Here is a 22303-nt window from a genome sequence, read left to right on the forward strand (position 1 = left end):
AGAAACTACCTTAACCATGCACATGCTATCAAAGAAAGTAAAGCTCATGGAAGAAGAAAGAAAGACAAAGAAAGAATAAAAGATAGTCACAAAGAGAACAGAGACAAATTACAAAAATATGGAGGGAGCAAGTAACGGGAAGATTAAGAGAAACCAAGTGAAGAAAAATGAGTGAGTGAGAGCAAAACTGAGTGAACAGAGTGAGATGTAGATAGAGATAGAGAAAGGCATCTATCCATCATGCCACGCTGCTTCTGTCAGACACAAGTAATAGATGAGGAGAGATAGAGGAGAGAGCAGACACTCCTCTTCAATCTATCTCCGCTCACTATCTAGGTTCGTTTGTCAGGTCTGCTCTGTCACCCAGACCAAGACAATCACAGATGAGAGAGGTACAATTAGATACAAACACATGGATACAAACAGAAAGACTGAGACGCTCAAACAAAGAACAGCTGTTTAACTAAAGAGAAAAGAGGAAAACGAGAAGTAAAATTTAAACTGCATACTGGTGTATCACTTTACTTTAAGTGCACAAAAAGAATAACTTATGATTAAGTAATTAGTAATGAATGAGCGGTTACTAGTTTGTGAATTGGAATAATGATGACCACTTTTCTTATGACCTGTTCCTGAACCAGCCCCTGAACTGCACAGATACGTATCATTACCTAATGATTCATTAATAAAAAGGTTGTTATTTTATTATTTTATTCATAAGGTTTATTCTCCAGTTACTCTTAATTATCTACTATATAGTCCTTTAATCTGAGCTGTTCAGGAGCAACTCATTAATGATTCATTAATCATCAGGTCGTTCCTCAGCAATTACTCCCATTTGTGTGTACCGTATTTTATAGTGTTGCTGATAAAAGATGTGACAAGATTAAAAAGTATGACAAAAAAAGCCAATGTTTTAAAGAAATTCTTAATTTATTTATTTAAAAGCAATATAAAACCCCAAGTTATCAACAGTAAAATCTAGACAATTGTAATTTATTACAGTGTCTATGCTTTTTTTACTTACATAACAGAGACACATTTTTTTCAAGGGAATGTTTCAATCTATTTATTATGCAATGTTAAAATCAATCTACTGCAATGTCATTTGCAGGCTGTTAATGCCAGTAAACACTGTAAAAGCTGCACTCACTGTAAAAGCCTCTCAGTTAAAAAGTACCAATTAAGGCTTTTATTATAAAGCAACTGCAAGTCTTCAGTAATAGTAATAGTGTTAAACTGGGGTTAGCCACTCATTCCTACATTTAGAATTTTTTTTCTATTTTTTTGGTGGATTAGTTTTACACTGTGAACTAATTGAAAGAGCTGTAGGTGCTTACTGCAGAACCATAAATCTCCATATATCCCATATACGCAGTGATGGTAAGGTAGCATTTTATGCCCCATAACACACATTATTAATGGAAAGTACCAGTGTTCACATATTCAATGTGACCGGACGTGTTGAAGTGGCTTCAGAAGAGTTTTTAGAGGGGCAGGATTAGGACTTATGTTTTTACCAGTCATGGCTAATAATTATTGGCAGACTTTTGAGGCTGTCCAAGATTGAGGTACCCATACTGGATAAGGCATATATAGGCTATCCGTTCCACAGCCTTCAAATAGTCGGTAGGGAACACAAAATACTGGAATCCCTTATGTTCCCCCCAAATTAAACATATTTCAGCCTACAATTCCCATTACAAAAATGTAAATATGCAAATGACAGATTTTGAGGGCGATACACATGCACCTCCATCAGATAAAACCAAGACTAATCATTCCTCTTGGTTTTTGAGTAGTAAGAAACAAAAGCAGAGAATTGCTGCTGTGCACCAGTATGGACCCAAAGATTGGTCAAAGGATGATAAAAATAGATACTCATATTACTGTTGACAAATTTGAGGCATCCGTAGCTACGGGTTGTATCACCAACACCTGTCTCTTCTGCAAAACTTCCTGTAATTGGTCCGAAAGTCCAAACCATCCAAAAAATGCTTTCATGCTAGAAACCAACCGGGCCATGTTTCAATTTGATCCCAACAGAGATCACCTGCAATTTTTGTTCTGATCAAACTGAAATGTCTGGACCAAACAAGGTAGTTGTGAAAGGGCTCTTAAATCAGCAAAACCTGTTACTGATTGAAGAAGAAAAAAAGGGAAGAAGAAGAAAATAAAATTGTCATCCCCAGAGATGAAGTTTGGAAACCTCTGGCTGCCTGCTCAACACAGCGCCATTCTAATTCCATGCTGCTTGGCATTCAGCACGCCGCTCGCTCCTCTCTTTCTCCTGGCACCTTCCCTCCCTCCTTCTCTTCACCTCTCTTTCTCTCTCTCTCTCTCTCTCTCTCTTTCTCTTTCTCTCTTTCTCTCTCTCTTTCAGCAGTATCTCTCACCCGCTCTTTCCTGGTGAGGTGGGATTGAGCCACTGAACCAGCATCTGTTACCATGCACACACACACACACACACACACACACACACACAGACACACACTCACTCACACACACACACACACACACACACACACAAATTGTGTAGACATTTAAACCCCTACTGTAGTGGACAGCATGTCGCTGTGTTAAGAACATCATGAAGACATGTTGGACATTAAAACTATAAAACAGCGTGTTGCTTCATGGCGAAATATTCTCACCTTATGTTCTTTTTTTCTGATTCCTTCTTCCACTTTACCTCTTCCCTCACCCTTTGAAATGTCCAGTTTTTTTTTCTTCTTACTACCTCCAGCCTCACTCCTTTTCTTCAGCCTGTCCTTACTTGCACATCTTTTATTACTTCAACATCACTCCATCTTTTGTTTTCTTGCAAACGTTAGGCCCTTGCTGCAGCCACATCCTCCTATCTCCGTGCATCCTAACGTTTTTGTAATATAAAACGTACAAATATCCATGAGTCAGAACCACCCCTGCGTGAGCCTCACTTGTACCTGTAGACCTCTATACTGTTAATCATTTCCCCACAGAGATGAAACTGTATTTTCCTTCTCTCTCTAAAACTCATTGAGCTTCTCTGTGTGAGTTCCACTTCTTTTCTGCTCTGTCTCTCTCGCTCATACAGACACATCAATCAATTAGACTTACACTCCTCCAGAATTTACACTTCTCTCGAGCTTCATTATTCAATCTGATGATGACAGAACGAAAGGTAATTTACATGGCTCCAAAAAAAGTTAATTTAAAAAGGTGCTTGGATATCAAGCCAATCAGACATTATGGGGAATCATGGCCTTTGATGAGTAAGAACCACACTATTAGCACAGACCTACGCCACTCAGGGTTTATAATTGTGTAATCCATTATACGATTTTAATAATAGAGTCAGTCCCAGATTATGTAAACTGATTTTATTCCATGCTTCTTATTTATCTAAATAGCCTCCTTCCTTTCAGAACCAAGCCTTCCTGTTCACTTCTTTGACTCAACACAAACCAGTTACCTGTAAACATGAAGTACCATGCATTGTCAGCTCTTGCAGAAGAAGGGGAAGTATTAAGGAACTCTCACTTTTCAATTGACACATGCCATTTCCCGTCAATCTCCCACCACTGCTGCACTCGATTAGGAGGGAGAAAAGAACCCAGCCATTTACTAATCTGCACCTGAGTGACAGGACAGCAGTACACATGACTGCAGTATTCAAAAGGATTGGAAGGTTTGACAGCAGTTTTCTCACACTTTCTGGCCCCAGTTATCCCTCTGGTACATTTTCTGTAACCTTCAGCCTAAACCCTAATAAGTCAGAGGGATCATGAAGCGCCACTTTCCCGGCTTGTTTTCATACCCGAAATCAGGGTCAAATGAGTCTCTGGGCTTCGACTTTGCAAGAAATTTCTGCCTTTCCTGCGCTCACCTTAGAACTGGCTGTGCAGTATACATGAGTCTGCCTATTAGGTCTGTCCTTTCTTAATCCATTCTGACATCTGATGTGTAAAGGAATAGTTCAACATTTTGAGAAACATGCTTATTGGCTTTCTTGCCGAAAGTAAGATGAAACGAGAGATACCACTCTCTCATCGTTAAATATGTACAGTATCTCACAAAAGTGAGTACACCCCTCACATTTTAGTAAATATTTCATTATATATTTTAATGGGACAACACTGAAGAAATTACACTTTGCTACAATGTAAAGTATTAAGTTTACAGCTTGTATAACAGTGTAAATGTGCAGTCCCCTCAAAATAACTCAACACACAGCCATTAATGTCTAAACTGCTGTCAACAAAAGTGAGTACACCCCTATGTTAAATTCCCATAGAGGCAGGCAGATTTTTATTTTTAAAGGCCAGTTATTTCATGGATCCAGGATACAATGCATCCTGATAAAGTCCCCTTGCCCTTTGGAATTAAAATAGCCCCACATCATCACATACCCTTCACCATACCTAGATATTGGCATGGGGTACTTTTCATAAGATCATCTCTCAATGCAAATCAAACTAGCTGTTAGGCTAACTGAAATAAAACCATGCCAATCTCTAGGTATGGTGAAGGGTATGTGATGATGTGGGGCTATTTTAATTCCAAAGGCCAAGGCAGACTGATCTCATGAATTGGCGTATCGCATTTTTGCGTGTATATCAATGCAAATCGGCCGCCATTGGCCTATATTGCGAATCCATTTCCGCCATAGCAAGTGGTATAAAGGAAGGAGGCGGATGGGTAAAACACAGGATTTTCACCTGGGAGAGCCGGGTTCACGCCTTGCGTGTGGTGATTTTTCGGCCGTTTTTTGTTTTTAATTTTTTGTTTTTAATAAGCCTTACCCAATGTTTCTTTCCTAAACCCAACCATTTGTTGTTGTCGTAAGTGTGTTTTAGTCGTTATTTTCCGTGTTTTTGTCACTGTTTTGTTACTAAAGCCTTTCCCTGTGTTCTTTTCCTAAACTCAACCATTTTTTTTTTCTTGCCAGGCGTGTGACGTTGTTCTCGCGATAGTACGTCGCATTCTCGCGATAACGCGCAACGTGGCGAGGCCACGTGGTGGGTCTGTTTACATCAGCTGTTTCCAGCGTGTATCATACACGTGGATAGCTGAAAATGGCATAAATTAACACGCCATTTGGCTTTATGAAAGTGGCGTATATATTTACGCAAAGTCATGATGCCATGTTGGGCCAAGGGGACTTTATCAGGATGCATAGTATCCTGGATCCCCACTGTAAATGGGGCCAGCAGCTGGTGAGCTTTGCTTTGCTTAGCGTAAAGACTGGAAACAGGGAAACTAGACAAGCTCCAAATATAACAAAATCCACCTACCACCTCTAAACTTAACAAATTAACAATGAGTCATATTTGTTTAATTCATACAAAAACTGAAATGTAAAAACAACACATTGGGGTTTTGCAGGGGATTAGCTTACCTGCCGCTAGCAGTCGCTTCATATTTATAAGACAGACAAGAAGTAAGTGTTGTTACTCTTAGCATTTCTCCGCAAGAATGCTATTAGGTGTTTTTCCAAAATGCAGACTATTCCTTTAAGGTGTCTGGCATGCACTTTTTACCTTAAAACCAATTCATTGAGGCATCCGTAGCTACGGGTTGTATCACCAACACCTGTCTCTTCTGCAGAACTTCCTGTAATTGGTCCGAAAGTCCAAACCATCCAAAAAATGCTTTCATGCTAGAAAGCAACCTGAATGAATAAATATAAGATTCAAAGTAGTGTCGTGGATTCTGTGACTTTGCAAATTGGGCTATTTGAGATCATTAAACAGTTAAATGTCCAATTTTATGTCTCATCTTGCTGCAAAATCACCAAAAATGCTCAGAGACATTACTTTGCACAGATATATCCAATTATTTTTAGGATTCTGAAGTGTTCTGTTTTGGAGTTGCTTCATGTGAATTTCACATATGTATGTGAAAAAAGCAAAACAATTGTATGTTATGCCATGGAAAAAAATTAAATTGCTGGACCTACAGTAGCAATGTCTCCCTGAGGCACTTTATACATTTTATTTTTATTTTTTGAATGACAGTGTAAACTCCGTTTACATGGCGGTGTGAAAATAATGTGTTTATTCATGTATAGTGGTATTCATGAGAAGTGCATCTTAAATAAGAGCTTGACATGAATATGAGCTATAGCCCAGAATAGTGTGTGCATGTTGGCACGCTCACTGTGACAGAAATGTGAGTAACCGAGATGATTTAAAGAATCAAGGCCCAGGCTCATTACAGCCTACTCTAGGACTACATCAACTACTAATTACACACGAGCATGATGGTTGGAGGGAAAGTCAGCCTGCAATCTTCTACTCTGCGTAGTGTTCCAAGCCACATTCAAACATGATTTGTCAATACAAGCAAGAAAATATGACAAAATGTACTGCAGGCAGGAAAGATTGAAATATCGAAAGAAGGCTTCAGCTAAGCCACAGGTATACACATTTGGTGACAGAAACAGGAAAAACAGTGAATGACTTACCCCAAACCTCATTTAATCTTGCATGTGTGTTTACATGTGTTTTACGGTGGCTTAGAGACATTTCAAAACCCCATAAAAATGCAAATGGGGCAGTTAGGGACGGGAAAATTTACCAGGTAAAGAGGAGCTGATGAGCTGACACAGCAAACTAAATTGCTTCCTGTGGCTTCTCCTCTTCTCTCTCTCTGTCTCCATGGTGCAGCAACGACCATTACGCAGCAATCCGTTGGATAATACCATAAAGTGGCTACAGCATAGCACTGTTCTACACTTGGCCTCCATAATGCTGCTGTTAGAGCTTTCTTAAGGGATCAGTTTAATGCCAGCTGCAACACCTGCTCTCTCTATCTTTTCTCATTCCTCTCCTATATCTTCTTGGTTGTTTTCCACTGCTCCACTATCCATTTCATTCAATTACTTTCTCCCGTCCGCTCCTATTTTCTCTACTCACCTTTCCAGCAGTCCTCCCTCTCACCTGCCATTATGTCCTCTCCTCTCCCTTTCCCCTGAACACCTCTCTCCTATCACCAGGCCCATCTTGTCTCTGCTCCTTCTCTGTATTCCATCCCTCCACCCTCTTCCCCACATCCCTCTTTCCTACATCCTTTTCCCTCCCACTGTCTGTGGTCCCCGCCGCTCTCTGCTCCCTTTTGTCAACAACCTTGCACCTCCTCCCCTTCAGGGTTTCTTGTATCCATCCACCCTTGCCTCAATACCCCTTCTCCTCTTAACTCGCAGAATCCTCTTTGCCCCTTCTCCACTCATGCTGTTATATCTGCTCATATCGAACCTTATCACACCTCCTCCTCTGTTTCAGACCTATTTCTTCACACTTCCCATGCTTTCTAACCCCCTCAGCATCTTTCCCCTCCGGTCCTGTCTCTAATATAGAGAAAGGATATCACCATCTCTAAATCGTATGAGGAAACACCAGCGCCATTATCTCCCCATCTGCTTTCTCTCTCTCTCTCTCTCTCTCTCTCTCTCTCTCTCTCTCTCTCTCTCTCTCTCTCTCTCTCTCTCTCTCTCTCTCTCTCTGTACTCAATGGGCTCTTCTAAAATTACAAATCCACCTCTCAAAAACGTCTAAAGACACAGAAAGCCGAAGGTGATGGAGGGATGAGAGAAGGGAGAGAGAAATTGTGCGATAATCGGACAGATTAGAAAAGTATAAAGAAACTGCCATACCTGCGCGTCTCCCTCTCCTCTCCGGTTAGGTGGCGGTTTCTCCTCCGGTTATCTTGTCAAGCCAGGTGAAGAACTCCACTCAGCAATTCATATGTTTAAAAAAACATCCTCCTGGTCAGATAATCTCTCAAACCAAATAAGAAATAATATCCACTTTGTTTGGAGTCTTGCACCGCACGACGCTGGTCGCGCTGCGTGGTTCCCGGAGTGGTGGTGGGGCAAGCGAGGCGTTTCAATTCAGTTCCCGCTGACTTTGCATTTAAAGCCCGGTACGGGTACACGACCGGTGGAGCCGATAACCTACAGCAATCCGGTGTCCGCCGCTGATCCACTGGGACGGAACTATGAGTGTGGAAAAAACGCCGTTAAACCGGCTCCCCGTCGCTTTGCGCATTCATTCGGTCTCCACATGAGCTCCCCGCGTTTCCGTTAAGATTCCGTTATTCGGTCATTTAAAGTAAAACACTCAACCGCTGGGCTTAATATCGCCAGGGTCCTGTGTCCCTCTGAGTAGAGGAAAAGCAATGAACAGGGAGAGTGAGGAAACGTCTCCGTAGGCTACTTGGTGAAACCGGGCACGCGGTCGTCGTCTTGGGCTACTCAGCCGGTCTCCGTAAGCTCCCCTGTAGATGCTCTTTGCTCCCCCATTCAGCAGTCATTCCTGCACCAACATCATATCTCACTCATTAACAGCTCTTTGCATTTGATCTGCACTCCTATCTGCAGGATAATATTCCGTTCTGGTTGAATTGGTCGATAGGTTATTATCCACCTCAAGGTAATATATTAAGCAATAAGAGTAGGCTATATGAATAGTAGAACATAAACTGCAGAATCAGAGAAGCTTGGTAAACGTTCGTCCCCCCTTTTCAGCCACAGAAGTGACTTTGTCTTGACCTCTCTCTCTCTCTCCTCTCCTCTCCTCTCCGCGTCGGTCTCTCCAAGGAGAGGCGCCAAACAACAGTGCGTGCTGCCCGGTGGATGGCTGCCTATAGATAGAGGCGTTATAGGTCAGAATAAAACATGACAAATTCCGCTAGGAAACCAGCCTGAAATCTCTGATGTACGTTCTTCTCAAAAAGCGCTCTGATCCGCCACGGTGAGCCTCTCCGTCCCCTCCTGCAGTTACTTTCACACTGTGCGGCGCTTTATTGTCCCGGGAGGCGATACGCCTACCCGCTCCTCTCCTGTCTGCCTCCTTCCCGCTGTATCCGTGTACTGCTCTTTCTATTGACAATTTGCTGCTCCGGGATTACAAGCTGGTAGTAACGGATGGATACGTTGCGACGACTGTGCGTGATGCCATCGCCGGGGCGCTTGCCTGGGAGAGTAGCCGATATAGTTTGAGTCTGTCAGGAGACACAACAAACCCCGACACGGCCAGAGGTTCTCAAAGTGAGGGGCAGGGAATGCAAAAGGGCCGTGGGAATGCAAGCTTCCTCTACACTAGTTCCTTTGTATGAGTATTATTTAGCCTATTGTGACTTTAAGTTTTACAGAAAACACAAAAGTGAAAATTAGTTTTTCACACACTGCTTTTCATGTTCTGGGATCCAACAGGTTTTACTTATAAAAATATCGAGTTCATTAATTTTGTGTAAATATGCTCACAATTTCCGAAACATATTGTTCCTATTTCGTTTGAAAATGTATGTTAAGCTGTAACTTGGAGGGGGAAATGAAAGCTACATCCTACTTTTAAAGTGCCCATATTATGAAAAAAATAAAATTTTCTGGGATTTGGGATGTTATTTTGTGTCTCTGTTTCCACATGCATACAAACCCATCCATGCTGTTGTAAGTGAGATACGGGTTTCTGAACGTATCCTGCCTTCAGTCTCTGGGTGAGCTGGTCAAAATCTACGTCATCGGCCAAAACATTTGGTGTGTGTTAACCACTTTAGCTAATACCACATCAGCTAGCTGTTTCTCCAACTTCGGTCAGTACAAGGCAGATTAGCCAGGAGACTTCTGCAGACGAGGGACATGTAAGTAGTTTTATAATGTTGTAGCAGTGTTTTGCCATTGAGAACGAGGTGGCTAACTGCTAGCAGTGCTAGCTTCTAGCTAGTAGTCCTTACCTAGCTACTGCGCATGTGTGACTCCTAACAAAGATGGGATAGAAGTGTGATGCCTCACTCTGTAGCTAAAACAGAGAGCTCAACACACAGGGTCAAAAGAGGAGCTGCAGCAATGTGCAGTACAACAAAAATATGATGTTTTTTGAAAATTAAACCATGTAAGCCTATTCTGGTACAACCTCAAAATACAATTATCCATCCATCTTCGTCCGCTTATCCGGTGTCGGGTCGCGGGGGGAGCAGCTCCAGCAGGGGACCCCAAACTTCCCTTTCCCGAGCCACATTAACCAGCTCCGACTGGGGGATCCCGAGGCGTTCCCAGGCCAGGTTGGAGATATAATCCCTCCACCTAGTCCTGGGTCTTCCCTGAGGCCTCCTTCCAGCTGGACGCGCCTGGAACACCTCCCTAGGGAGGCACCCAGGGGGCATCCTGATGCCCGAACCACCGCAACTGGCTCCTTTTGACGCGAAGGAGCAGTGGCTCTACTCCGAGCTCCTCACGGATGACTGAGCTTCTCACCCTATCTCTAAGGGAGACGCCAGCCACCCTCCTGAGGAAACCCATTTTGGCCGCTTGTACCCTGGATCTCGTTCTTTCGGTCATGACCCAGCCTTCATGACCATAGGTGAGGGTAGGAACGAAAACTGACCGGTAGATCGAGAGCTTTGCCTTCTGGCTCAGCTCTCTTTTTGTCACAACGGTGCGATAAATTAAATATAATACCGCACCCGCTGAGCCGATTCTCCAACCAATCTCCTGCTCCATTGTCCCCTCACTTGCAAACAAAACCCCAAGGTACTTAAACTCCTTCACTTGGGGTAAGGACTCATTCCCTACCTGGAGTAGGCACTCCATCGGTTTCCTGCTGAGAACCATGGCCTCAGATTTAGAGGTGCTGATCCTCATCCCAGCCGCTTCACACTCGGCTGCGAACCGATCCAAAATACAATTATGAACCTGAAAATTAGCATAATATGGCCACTTTAAAGCAATAGTTTGACTTTTTTGTGAAATACGGTTATTTGCTCTCTTGGTGAGAATCAGGTGAGAAGAATGATACCAAGGTATATATAAAGCTACCGCTAGCAGCCGGCAACCTATATCGTTGACTGAAGATCAGAATCCAAGAATTTACTTTGGCCAACCACTCATATGGCACATACCCGCCAAACTACAACATGTTGTTTTTACAATTTTTGAACATATTAAACAAATGAGACAGGGAGCTGTACAATTGCTGGTTGTGGATTTCATCACATTCGGACAGAGCCAGGCTAGTTTTTCCCCCTGTTTCCTGTCTTTATGCTACGCTAACCAGCTGCTGGCACTAGATTGTTTGCTCAATAACAGCCAAGGTGTTTTTATTTGAGTCATATGTGGCTGATTATTTTCACTTTATTATTATGGACTGGCAGCATGTCACCAATTTGCAACCATGTTACCTGTTTTGACACACTTTCATAGTTAGGATGCTATGCCATTCAAAATGACAAAATGCCATTTGACATAGACCTTTTTGTTTAGTGGCCGCTGCTTTACAGTAGATGCAGAAATATCTGACGTCCTCTTTGACACAGATAACCGAAGCATTTGATGTCACGGTTAATCTGCAGTAATGAAGGCTAGCATCAGAAATGATTGAAACAGCCGGCGCAGGAAGCAGATTAATATGCTCACTGTACAGATTCTACAGGATTTCCTGGATTATAAAGTAAGTGTTCTACAATTATCTTATAAGTAGTTTTGCTTCATGTTCTATAACCTGAATCTAAGTAGAAACAGCTCTGGGCTATATATGCTAAAGGTCAGTCTAATTAAATATATATAAATGTGTGTGTGTGTGTGTGTGTGAGAGAGAGAGAGAGAGAGAAAGATGGACCGAGTGAGAGACAAATGTAAGGTGTGGAGGTTTTGGAAGTTTATTTTGGGAAACAACATGCATAAAAGTTACTTCTGGTGGCATTTGAAGGTGAAGTGTGAATATATTGTAATAACCCTGCAGCAGCATTTCCTTTACTATTGGTCAGAACAAGAAAATGGGTCAGAGCCTTGTTTCTGATGGTTCCTATGCAAAGTAGCAATGTTTTAATTAGAGTGGGTGTCCCCAGGGAGAAACCAAATTTGCTCATTTTGAGATCCTCACATGAAGAATAATCACTGACTTGAAGGATCCCGCTGAGTTATCAGAACTGTGTAGATATCGGTGTATATACAAATACAGTTGTATACAAATCAAATCATGCCACTGAGTTCATGAGCAAGTGAAAACAAAATAATTGGAAAGAGGGTGATAGAGATAAGAAGAGACAGATGAGTGTTGATTGTAAAATTCGGCAAGTCTTTACTGCCCTCAGAAATGTTCAATATTTTCTAAAAACAATCAAACATGATCTATCAAATTTCACAATCCTTTAGCAAACAGCACCTGTTATTCTCACCACTCTACAGAGCCAAAGCATAGGTTTAATCAGCTAGCTGGTCCTACAGCTTTATTCAGTCAAGCTAACCCTTAATGGCATCTGTCAAAAAACTAATTTTAACAAAGAAAAAGACAAATATGAAGAAAATAACACAGTTATTAACTGGAAACACATTCATCCCTAAATAGACAGTAGGCCTACATGTTGGCAGACTACCAGACCAGTGTGAGTAATAGACCCTGGAGGAAAATGTACTACAGACTCAGTGAACACAGAACTTGAGGACAGGCTGTGATCACACTGCTCCAAAGGAAAGGTGAGGGGGCACTTCCTTTTGCAAGGCACTTGTTAGGCAAGATGTTTACATCCCCTAATTCAATTCTCATGTACTTTTTATTCCTAAATCCCCATAACAGTAGATTCTGGGAGTAAAAAAAGAGAGCCACTGCAGTGAAATATGCCTTTAGCGCACACATAATTTGTTGATTAAGTGCTTAGTAGATCAACAGACAATGAATCACCAACAATTTTGATAACCAAGGAATCTAAAGACATCAATTTTCAACATTTTTTGTTTCCAGTTTTTTGTGTCAGCTGGGGCTTCTGGGAAATGGCAATGGACATTTTTCATGACAATCTGATATTTCATAGATGAAAAAAACTATTGGATTAATCTGAAAAATAACAGACAGATGAATGAAAATAATGAAATATAGTTTATCATGTCTTTCAAACTAAACAAGGTAATAGGTCCTTTGTTACTGCCTGTCAAAACAACCCATGTGGACCATTTGTAATGTGGCACTGCTATATTTGGTTAGATTAAGTTATGCCAGACACTTACAATTAGGCATCAATCGTGGTCATGGTTAACACAACCGCTTGGTTGAGGTTCGGAAACATCATGTTCAAAGGAAAACAACACTGACTTTGATGGGAAAAGATACAAACACTGGTCTCCCATGTCATAGTCACATGTGTAGCCCAACCATCCACCCTGGTCTCCTCCCTAAGAGGCAGTGTGGTGGTATAACAAGTACTTCTGCCTTTGCCTCCTGGAAACAACAGATAGAAGAGATTACAAGAGGCCAGAAGAGGTCCTTGTGAGGGAAATGTAAACATGTAATGGGTTTAGGCATTTGAATAAATTATCAGTGCTGTACATTTTCTGCTGAGGGCAGTCTTCTTTAGTTGCAGCCCTATGTGTCATAGAGAAAAACAATTTCAATTAAAAAAACCCACATTACGACAATTTTGTTGGAAATAATTAGCTATTTATACCCAATGTTTTTTGATTTCCTCATTTTCATACCTCCTTTTTATATTCATTGTGTATTTGTTGCTGCTTTGTGGTGTTTGACTACTGTCATTTCAATATTGAATGTGTTGACATTGCCGTGGCAACATGCTGTGTTTCATAACAATAAAGTGTCTGTGAAGTTGAGAGGGAGAGATAGAGAGGCAATAGGACAATAAGAGGGCACAAGAGATAAAGACATTGAGGAGGAGATAAACAGTAAGAGAGGGAGGGAGCTAAAGAGAGGCGGAAGATCTTCCAGCCGCTTCAGCACCATGGACAGTGCTGCAGAGGGACTCAGCAGCACAAGGCCGGAACAAGCTTTATCCTCAGAGAGAAAAGCCAAAAGCTCTTCTCAACATGCTCTGATCTCTCTCACTTTATCTCTCTTGTTCCCTTACACACACACACACACACACACACACACACACACACACACACACACACACACACACACACACACACACACACACACACACACACACACACACACACACACACTTATCTCACATCCATGTTGCTCCCTCCTCTCATTCTCTCTCACTCTCTCTCTCTTTCTCCAACACACTCACTCACACCACACACACAAACACACACACACACACACACACACACACACACACACACACACACACACACACACACACACACACGTTATCGCCACCCTAATAACTGTCTCTTCCCTGCCTGCCACCCTCCCGAACCCTCAACAATTTGTTTCTTATCATTTCTCTGCGTGACTGCTCTCTTTGTGGATCAACATCACAATATAGTTGACAATAAGTTGAGCATATGTGTTTGTGTGTGTGTGTGTGTGTGTGGCAGCCTGGTAAGCCATTTTTTTATTATCTTTTTTTACAAGTTGACAGAAATATAATCAGTCAACACATCAGTACATTCAACACACCAGCAAATCTATGATTAATGTTAGTCACACAGGCATTCTGTACAAATTGTTGGCTGCACACTGCTGTGAAATCATGAAGTAAAAGCATGTCTTTAGTGACACATTTACAGTCGATCCATGCTGTTCTAATGGGACTAACTCCTGACTGGGCTAATTATCCTGTTATTAATGAAACTGTTTTTTTTGTCAGACATATTGCGTAACTGAACTCTTAAAGGCATAGTTTTAAAGGTCAAAGCTTTACTCCAAACCATACGTTCATTTGGAGAGAATATAATGCTGTGACTCTTACTGTACATTATTTATGATGACCAAAAGTTGCATATGATAAGATGTGTACTGCCTGGTCTCTGGAGGTGTCAACTCTTACGTCACTTAGTGTACTCTAGTTCCAAAAATCACAGCTGGGCATTTGGCCCTTTTGGTTTCACAGTTGTTATTGGTGTCTCACAGGGGTGTCATGTCCCTGTTATTGTCATATCCGGCTTTTGGAAACAGTTGATGTGAGGACTGACAGCTCTTTTTTGCCTGTCACTTAATAATCATATAATAAATAATCTTAGTGCCTGTGTGTATGTCTGCTAGGGGTGTTGATGTGTGACAATCACACATCAACACCATGTCCTCTCCCCTCAGCGTCTTTGCCCTTGTCAGTTCAACATTGGCCAACCAGTCAATGAACCAGTCAATCAATAATTCAGCTGATCATGAGATCAGTGCCACAAGCTGATTGATGAGCCATCGCCCAATCCAGTAATTCATTGGCATTGATTAACACCCCAGGTAAGTGTTTCATTAAGAAGCCTACAAGCCTGTTTCACAGAGAGAATTAGGAGTGAATATTGAGATCAGAAGTTAGTTCATCGACTTTACTGGTGAAGTACACACGTGTCTTCATTATCTTTTATTGAGATATATTAAGCCTATTCATGTCACAACACACTCCCATTTCTAAATGCAGAATGGAGTTAAAACAGAGGTGACTCTTGTTAATACAGACAAATCACCCAGTAGGTGTTGAATAGGAGAACAGACGAGGCCTTTAGTCCAATGCATTTCTCAGCGCAAAAGGTCAAAATCTCAAACCGAAGTGAACATAAAACAGTTTATTTTCTGAAAATAAATCTTTACATAGATTACCGCTATAAATCAGTCAGCCCTTGGAACCACCTCAACCTAGTCTGGGGGAGATAGTCTTACAATAATTCAGGTTTTCTATCTTTTTTTTAATGGCAGAATAAGATTTAAACCAACACAATGTTCATGTTCTTTTCACTTCAATGTGATTCAAAGAATGTTTTTATTGGCACCTTTTTATTTAGAAACAGTGCTGATGGATGGTACAGTCTGGTTGTTTTTTCGCTAGCTCATCACCAAATCAACATCTTGGTCCCCCCTATCCAGCGCCTGTGTTGTGTGTTCTTCGTTGGCTAGCAATTCCCTGAAAAGACTACATTCAGGAATTAGCTGGGTTCTTTTTCTAACTTCGTTCGGTGTTTCACTATGGGAATCGCCTCGGCGTGACCAACTAAGGAAGCTCCAATGACACCACGTCTGTCCATGACAGACAGGTCGAACTGTGCTAGGGCCACACCCCCTCATATAATCACAGTCGACCAGCTCCTTGCAAATCATTCTCGCTTTCTTCCCGTGAAGAAAACTATAAGCTCCCTCAGCGCTTCTGGGCTAGCTTGGTTGGTTATCTGCTAACAGTTCACAGACGGACCGTTAAGGACTACGTCGCCGAACGCAGTTCCCGACCCAGTCTGGATTCGCTGAGTAAGTACTTCGCAAGAAGTTTTACCTTGTGGTTACACACTTGAAGCAGTGTCCGCGTCAAGGCGAACTGCTTCTTCTTTGGCTAGTCGGTATTTGTTTATCGCTAGCTGGCTGTGTAACTCATTTACCCTCTGGCTAACGCGTTACGGCGAGCCTCCCTGGGTTCTTTTGTTAGCATTTCTTTGTTTGCCGAACCCGGTACCTGGAGTGAGCTAACGTATTACGATGAGCTAACTCTAACGGTACACTGATAACGTTGGCTCGGGCTAAACCCCGTGTGCTAATCTTGTCGACAGGCTAAGGTGTTACGACGCGCCTGCTAAGGTTGTTTATTTACGCCGATCTTCTTCCTTTCCAGTACCATGTCTTCAGCAGCGGCCTCCGCCAAAGGGCCGGAGCCGAAGGCTATTGAGGCTGTATCCCGCCTGTGCCCCGCATCATGCGGGGCATCCATCTCGGGCAGGGACCCTCACCCGATGTGCATAGCCTGCATGAGCATTAAACACGCTCAGGCAGCGCTGGCTGACCCCCAGTCGTGCGCCCACTGCGCGTCAATGACGGAGAAGATACTGGAAAGGCGGCTGAGAGTGGCCGTGGCCAACAGTCATGACCCATGTCTGTCGGGAACCACCCCAAAAGCCACAAGCAGTACCCATCAGCCGCGAGCTACACCTAGCTGGGCGGACATGATGGACGAGGAGTCCTCTGCCATGCCTCCACTTTTCGAGGACCTCCTCGAAGTGGAACCGGGCGGCGAGGACGCAGAGGGTGATGCCATCTCTGATATCCTCGACATGGATGGGATGGAGGACGAGGAGGAGGACTCCACATTCCCCATTCCACAGTCAAGGCCTCCTAGTGCAACCGACACTGCTCCCCCAGTGGACAGCAGCTTGTACGAGGTCTGTAAGCGGGCCGCGGCCAAATTGGGAATACAATGGCCGGCAGCTCAGGACCCCGAGGGGCGGAGAGAGACCTATACGACGGCAAGAGGCTCCCACCTGCCCAGCCGCCTGCGAAACAGCTTCTGCCGGCGGTGCCTGCCTGCATGAAGGAAATGAGCCGGTACTGGTCCAGCCCATTTAAGAATAGGCTCCCGACTAAGGGCTGCTCTAAGCTGGAGATCCACGGGATGGAGGCACTGGGGCTGACCGAACCCCCAGTGGTGGAGCCTTCAGTGGCTCATCACCTCCACCCAAACCGCCGCTCTCTCTCAGCTTCCCACAGCATTCCTCTGCCTAACAAAATGGAGCGCCTCACCGCCTCCATGTTTCAGAGGATGTACAGGTATGCAGCGCAGTCTGTGTGCTCTCTAAACGCAATGACTCTGCTGGCTGCGTACCAGGCTGAAATCCTTGAGGAGATGGGCCGTCAGCTGGACTCAGGGGCTCCTAATCCGGTCTTCTGGGACGAAATCTGTGTGGTCAACGACCTGGTGCTGCGCTCCACACGGGGTGCGGTGCAGGGCTGCGGCCGTGTAATGGGGCTCGCAGTCGCAGGTGAGAGGGCCTTGTGGCTGAACCTGTCGGGCCTGAGTGACACACAGAAAGCAGAGGTTATGGACGCAACATACGACCCCACCAAAGGTCTGTTTGGCCCAGCTTTGGAGAAGATGAGAGAGGCCAGCACCCTCAGGAAACAGGAGGGTGAAGCCTTTGACCTCTGCCTACCCCGAAAACACACCCCGGCCCCAGCAGGGTCAGAGGGGTGGCTTTGCCGCAGCGGCAGCGAAGGCAAAGCAAGGGGCTGCAAAGCCACATAGACAAGCCGCTGGTCAACAGACTAGCCAGCAGTCTCGGTCGGACAATCCCAAGCCGTGGGGGAAACACTCCTTCGCGGCTGTGGCGGCAAAGAGCCGCAACTCCCACCCCGGTGAGGGGAAGAAAAAGCGGCCGTCCTAACCCCCCCAGCTTCTCCCTCCACCCCTTCTACAAAGAGGAGAAAGGTTGGAGAGGTAGAGCAGAGCCCCGAGGTTTATGGTTCAGGGCCCCTGGTGTTTCACAGTTCTCCAGGAGGCCCCTCTCAGTTTCTCTCCCTCCTCATCCAAGAGGAGAAGAGTCAGGGGCAGAAGGTGTTCCAGTGTCACCAAGCACTTTCACCATGTTCACAGTGTCACCAAGCACCATGTTCAAAGAGGCAAATGCGAAATGCTACCCTCAAAACAAAATAAAAATAAAACACAAAACAGATCTCACCTGCCAGGTCCCTGCAGGGGGAGCTCACGCTCCTCCCAGGGCAGACCGCTCCCTCCGGCCCAGGGAGGTGACGTCACTGCAGTGCGGCTCCAGGGGCCCCTCTCTGCTCAAGCAGACCGGTGGCGCGCATGCGCAGTTCACCCGTGGGTTTTATCCACTGTTTGTCAGGGTTACAGGCTACAGTTTGCTATGAAACCACCCAGATTCAACGGTGTGTTAGTTTCAGTGACGAAAGGGGATGCAGCACAAGTCCTAGAGGACGAAATAACATCCCTATTGAACAAACGGGCCATCAGGGCGGTGCCGAGCGAGGAATCGCATCAGGGGTTTTACTCCCGCTACTTCCTCATTCCAAAAAAAGGGGGCGCATCACTTCGCCCGATTTTAGATCTCCGTGTGTTAAACAGACACCTACGAAAATACACGTTCAGGATGTTAACACACAAAGTGCTCTGTCGTTCAATCCACCCAGGGGATTGGTTTGTGACGATAGATCTTTCAGATGCATATTTCCACATAGCCATATATCCCGCACACAGAAAATTTATGAGGTTTGCGTATCGGGGCAGAGCCTACGAATACCAAGCCATCCCATTCGGGCTGTCGTTAGCACCGAGGGTGTTCACCAGGTGTGTGGAGGCAGCGCTGTCACCGTTAAGGAACAGCGGTATCAGAATATTTTCGTACATAGACGACTATCTGATCTGCTCCCACTCCCGGGAGCAGGCAGTCAGAGATTCCACTACGGTGATAACTCATCTCACGGATTTGGGGTTCAACATAAACTGGGCAAAGAGCCGAGTGGAACCCACGCAATGTACGGAGTATTTGGGTCTAAAAATAAACTCCCTCTCCTACCGCATCACGCTATCGGAGGGGAGATTAGCGTCTCTGGGGCAGTGTCTTTCTCTTTTCCGGCTGAGCAAAGCCGTGCCGTTCAGACTGTGCCTACGCCTGCTCGGCCTGATGGCGTCAGTAGTGTCTGTGGTACATTTAGGGCTGTTAATGATGAGGGATTTTCAGCGTTGGGTTGCAGCTTTACATCTGTGCCCACGCCGTCATCTCAACCGGAGGGTGAAAATAACTCCAGCGTGCGTAGCAGCCCTCCGCTCATGGAGAGACACGGCGGCGCTCGCATCGGGCGTCCCGCTAGGGGCGGTGTCATCCAGAGTAACCATGACAACGGACGCTTCCCTGTCAGGATGGGGAGCGACACTGTTGGGGAGAACAGTGAATGGCACATGGAGCCGGAGATTGGCCCAGGCTCACATAAATGTCTTGGAGCTTATGGCGGTGTTTCTGGCTCTGAAACATTTTCTGCACTTTCTCCAAGGTTGTCATGTGTTAGTGAAAACAGACAACTCCACAGTGGTTGCGTACATCAACCGCCAGGGCGGCACTCGCTCTCTGCAGCTGCACAAGTTGGCCCGCACAGTGCTTTTGTGGAGCAGCGGGAGACTGCTGTCTCTTCGAGCAACACACGTGCCAGGCGTTCTAAACAGGGGTGCAGATCTCCTGTCACGGGGAAACCCTCTGTATGGGGAATGGACTCTCCACCCACAGGTGGTGGGACAGATCTGGCAGAGATACGGTCAGGCAGCCGTAGATCTCTTCGCCTCGCAGGAAAACACGCAGTGTCCAATGTTCTTCTCTCTGGCAGACAAAAATGCACCGCTAGGTGTGGATGCTCTAGCCCACCCATGGCCAAACGTGCTGCTCTATGCATTTCCCCCCCTCAGTCTGATCTCCCCCACCCTGGCGAGGGTGAGAGTTCAGGGCCTGTCGCTAATACTGATAGCGCCACGGTGGTCGTCCAAGCATTGGGTGGCAGAGATAATGCAGCTCCTGGCGGGAGAACCATGGCCTCTCCCCATTCGCAGAGACCTTCTCTCCCAAGCGGGCGGGGAGATCTACCACCCTCACCCAGACCGCGTGGTGCTCTGGGCTTGGCCCGTGAGAGGTGGAACCTGAATGCATCAGGCCTGCCAGAACGGGTCATTGATACAATTCAAAGCGCAAGAGCCGCGTCCACCCGCTCTCTTTACAGCGGAAAGTGGCGGGTTTTTGAGGAGTGGTGCGAACATAGGGGTACCATCCCTTACCAGTGTTCTGTGGTGGACCTGCTATGTTTCCTGCAGTACCTGATGGATAAAGGGAAAGCTTTCTCCACAATTAAGGTGTACTTGGCTGCTGTTTCAGCTTGCCACGTAGGTTTTGGGGATAAGCCGGCAGGGCAACATCCCTTGGTTTGTCGCTTCATGAAAGGGGCACGCCGCAAGCTCCCAGTTTCCAGGCCCCTGGTTCCTCTGTGGGATTTGTCGGTCGTGTTGGATGCCCTCTCTCATCACCCGTTCGAGCCTATGGAGGCAGTGGGGATGAAGTTTGTGTCTCTTAAAACAGTTTTGCTCTTGGCTTTAACCACTGCAAAGCGAGTAAGTGACTTGCAGGCTTGGTCGGTTCAGCCTACCTGTCTACAATTTGCCCCAGGGCTCTCCAAAGTCTGTTTGCGGCCCAACCCAGCATTTGTGCCTAAGGTGGTGGAGTCAGCCTACAGGTGTCCCTCAGTGGAGCTCTTGGCCTTCCACCCGCCTCCTTTCTCCTCAGAAGTGGAGCAAAGACTTCACATGCTGTGCCCTGTCCGGGCTCTGCACATATATGTGAGTCAGACGGCTGGGTTCAGAAAGGCGGATCAGCTGTTCGTGTCCTGGGCTACTCCCCACAAGGGTAAGCCATTGTCCCGCCAGAGGCTGTCCCACTGGATTGTGGAGGCCATATCGTTGGCCTACGAGTGTAAAGGTTTACAGGCCCCACAGGGTCTGAGAGCTCATTCCACAAGGGGCATGGCCGCTTCATGGGCCCTTTTTAGGGGTGTGTCAGTGAAGGAAAGTTGTGCAGCAGCGAGCTGGGCTACACCTCACACTTTTGTGAGGTTTTACAGGCTCGATGTTTCCGGACCGTCCTTGGCACAGGCTGTGCTGGGGGTTATGGCGCCAGGGTTAGTGTGACTCTCGGTTCAATATTATTTGGCTTTGGGAGATCTCAGGCAATCCGGGAGTGGTCTATATCTCCCATAGTGAAACACCGAACGAAGTTAGAAAAAGAACTTTAGGTTACTTAACGTAACCCCGGTTCTTTGATAACAGAGTGAGGTATTTCACCAACACGTCCCTCCTTGCATAGACACGGAAAGAAACCTATCTGGAATGATTTGCAAGGAGCCGGTCGACTGTGATTATATGAGGGGGCGTGGCCCTAGCACAGTTTGACCTGTCTGTCATGGACAGACGTGGTGTCATTGGAGCTTCCTGAGTTGGTCACGCCGAGGCGATTCCCATAGTGAAACACCTCACTCTGTTATCAAAGAACTGGGGTTACGTTAAGTAACCTAAAGTTTTGTTCCGAGTCGGTGCTTCGATGTGAAGACCAGAAGTCTGGAATGCTAAGTTACGTGCTAGCTATTTAAATACCTCCAAACCATACCTCCAAAGCTTTGCTGCTTATTGAATCATAATGTCTCATTTTCCTTTTTATTACATGTTGAATACAGAGAATGTGGCATGTAGACATGGCATCTTGGATGGAGTTGTTTGGATGGCACCTTAAGGCGAAAAGGCATGTAACGTAAAAGTACTGTAACTAATTACTTCTGCTGTTTAGTAATTGGTAAAGTGATGTAACTGCTCATAAATAGGTTGGTTATTATATTTTTCCAGCAAAGGACATTTTTAAGAAATCTATGATATAACAACGAAGTGAAACAAGCCCCCAGAGTACCTATTTATTTCCATGAGAGAATCAGGGTGAGGGAAAGAGAGACAGAGATGTTATAGCATTGTGCTTCAGAGTAGCAAGGTTACAGTTTAATGGAGCCAACAGGAATATCTCTCCTGACACATCCACCACACCATGGCCATCTATTAGTGAGGGGATGGACAGAGAGAGAGAGAGAGAGAGAAGGAGAAAGAGCAACATAGACTGACAATGTGT

General features: G+C 45.1%; 2 protein-coding genes across 6 annotated transcripts in view; one reads left to right on the forward strand and one right to left on the reverse strand.

Moving 5' to 3' along the window:
- zgc:172282 (leucine-rich repeat and fibronectin type III domain-containing protein 1-like protein) overlaps positions 1-8988 on the reverse strand; it is a 196360-nt gene extending 187372 nt beyond the window's left edge. For 4 of the 5 annotated variants that reach the window (XM_039785642.1, XM_039785633.1, XM_039785597.1 and 1 more), the window contains exon 1: positions 7637-8988. The gene's annotated coding sequence lies outside the window, so the exon portion shown is untranslated. Of the gene's footprint in view, positions 1-6561; positions 7007-7636 lie in introns of those variants that run through there. The other variant, XM_039785605.1, reaches the window with a different exon arrangement.
- A 10316-nt stretch (positions 8989-19304) lies between these two features.
- Positions 19305-21321, forward strand: LOC120551505. The gene has a single exon (XM_039788985.1). It carries the CDS (start codon positions 19429-19431, stop codon positions 21319-21321), a length of 1893 nt encoding a protein of 630 aa, XP_039644919.1. The 5' UTR covers positions 19305-19428.
- The last annotated feature ends 982 nt before the right edge of the window (positions 21322-22303 follow it).

This window comes from Perca fluviatilis, chromosome 2 (genome assembly GCF_010015445.1).
Source record: "Perca fluviatilis chromosome 2, GENO_Pfluv_1.0, whole genome shotgun sequence".
Classification (NCBI taxonomy): Eukaryota; Metazoa; Chordata; class Actinopteri; order Perciformes; family Percidae; genus Perca; species Perca fluviatilis.

What these genes read in the sequence shown, in the direction of transcription:
- LOC120551505 (XM_039788985.1), top strand. Translation starts at nt 19,429, where the DNA reads ATGGAGAGACACGGCGGCGCTCGCATCGGGCGTCCCGCTAGGGGCGGT.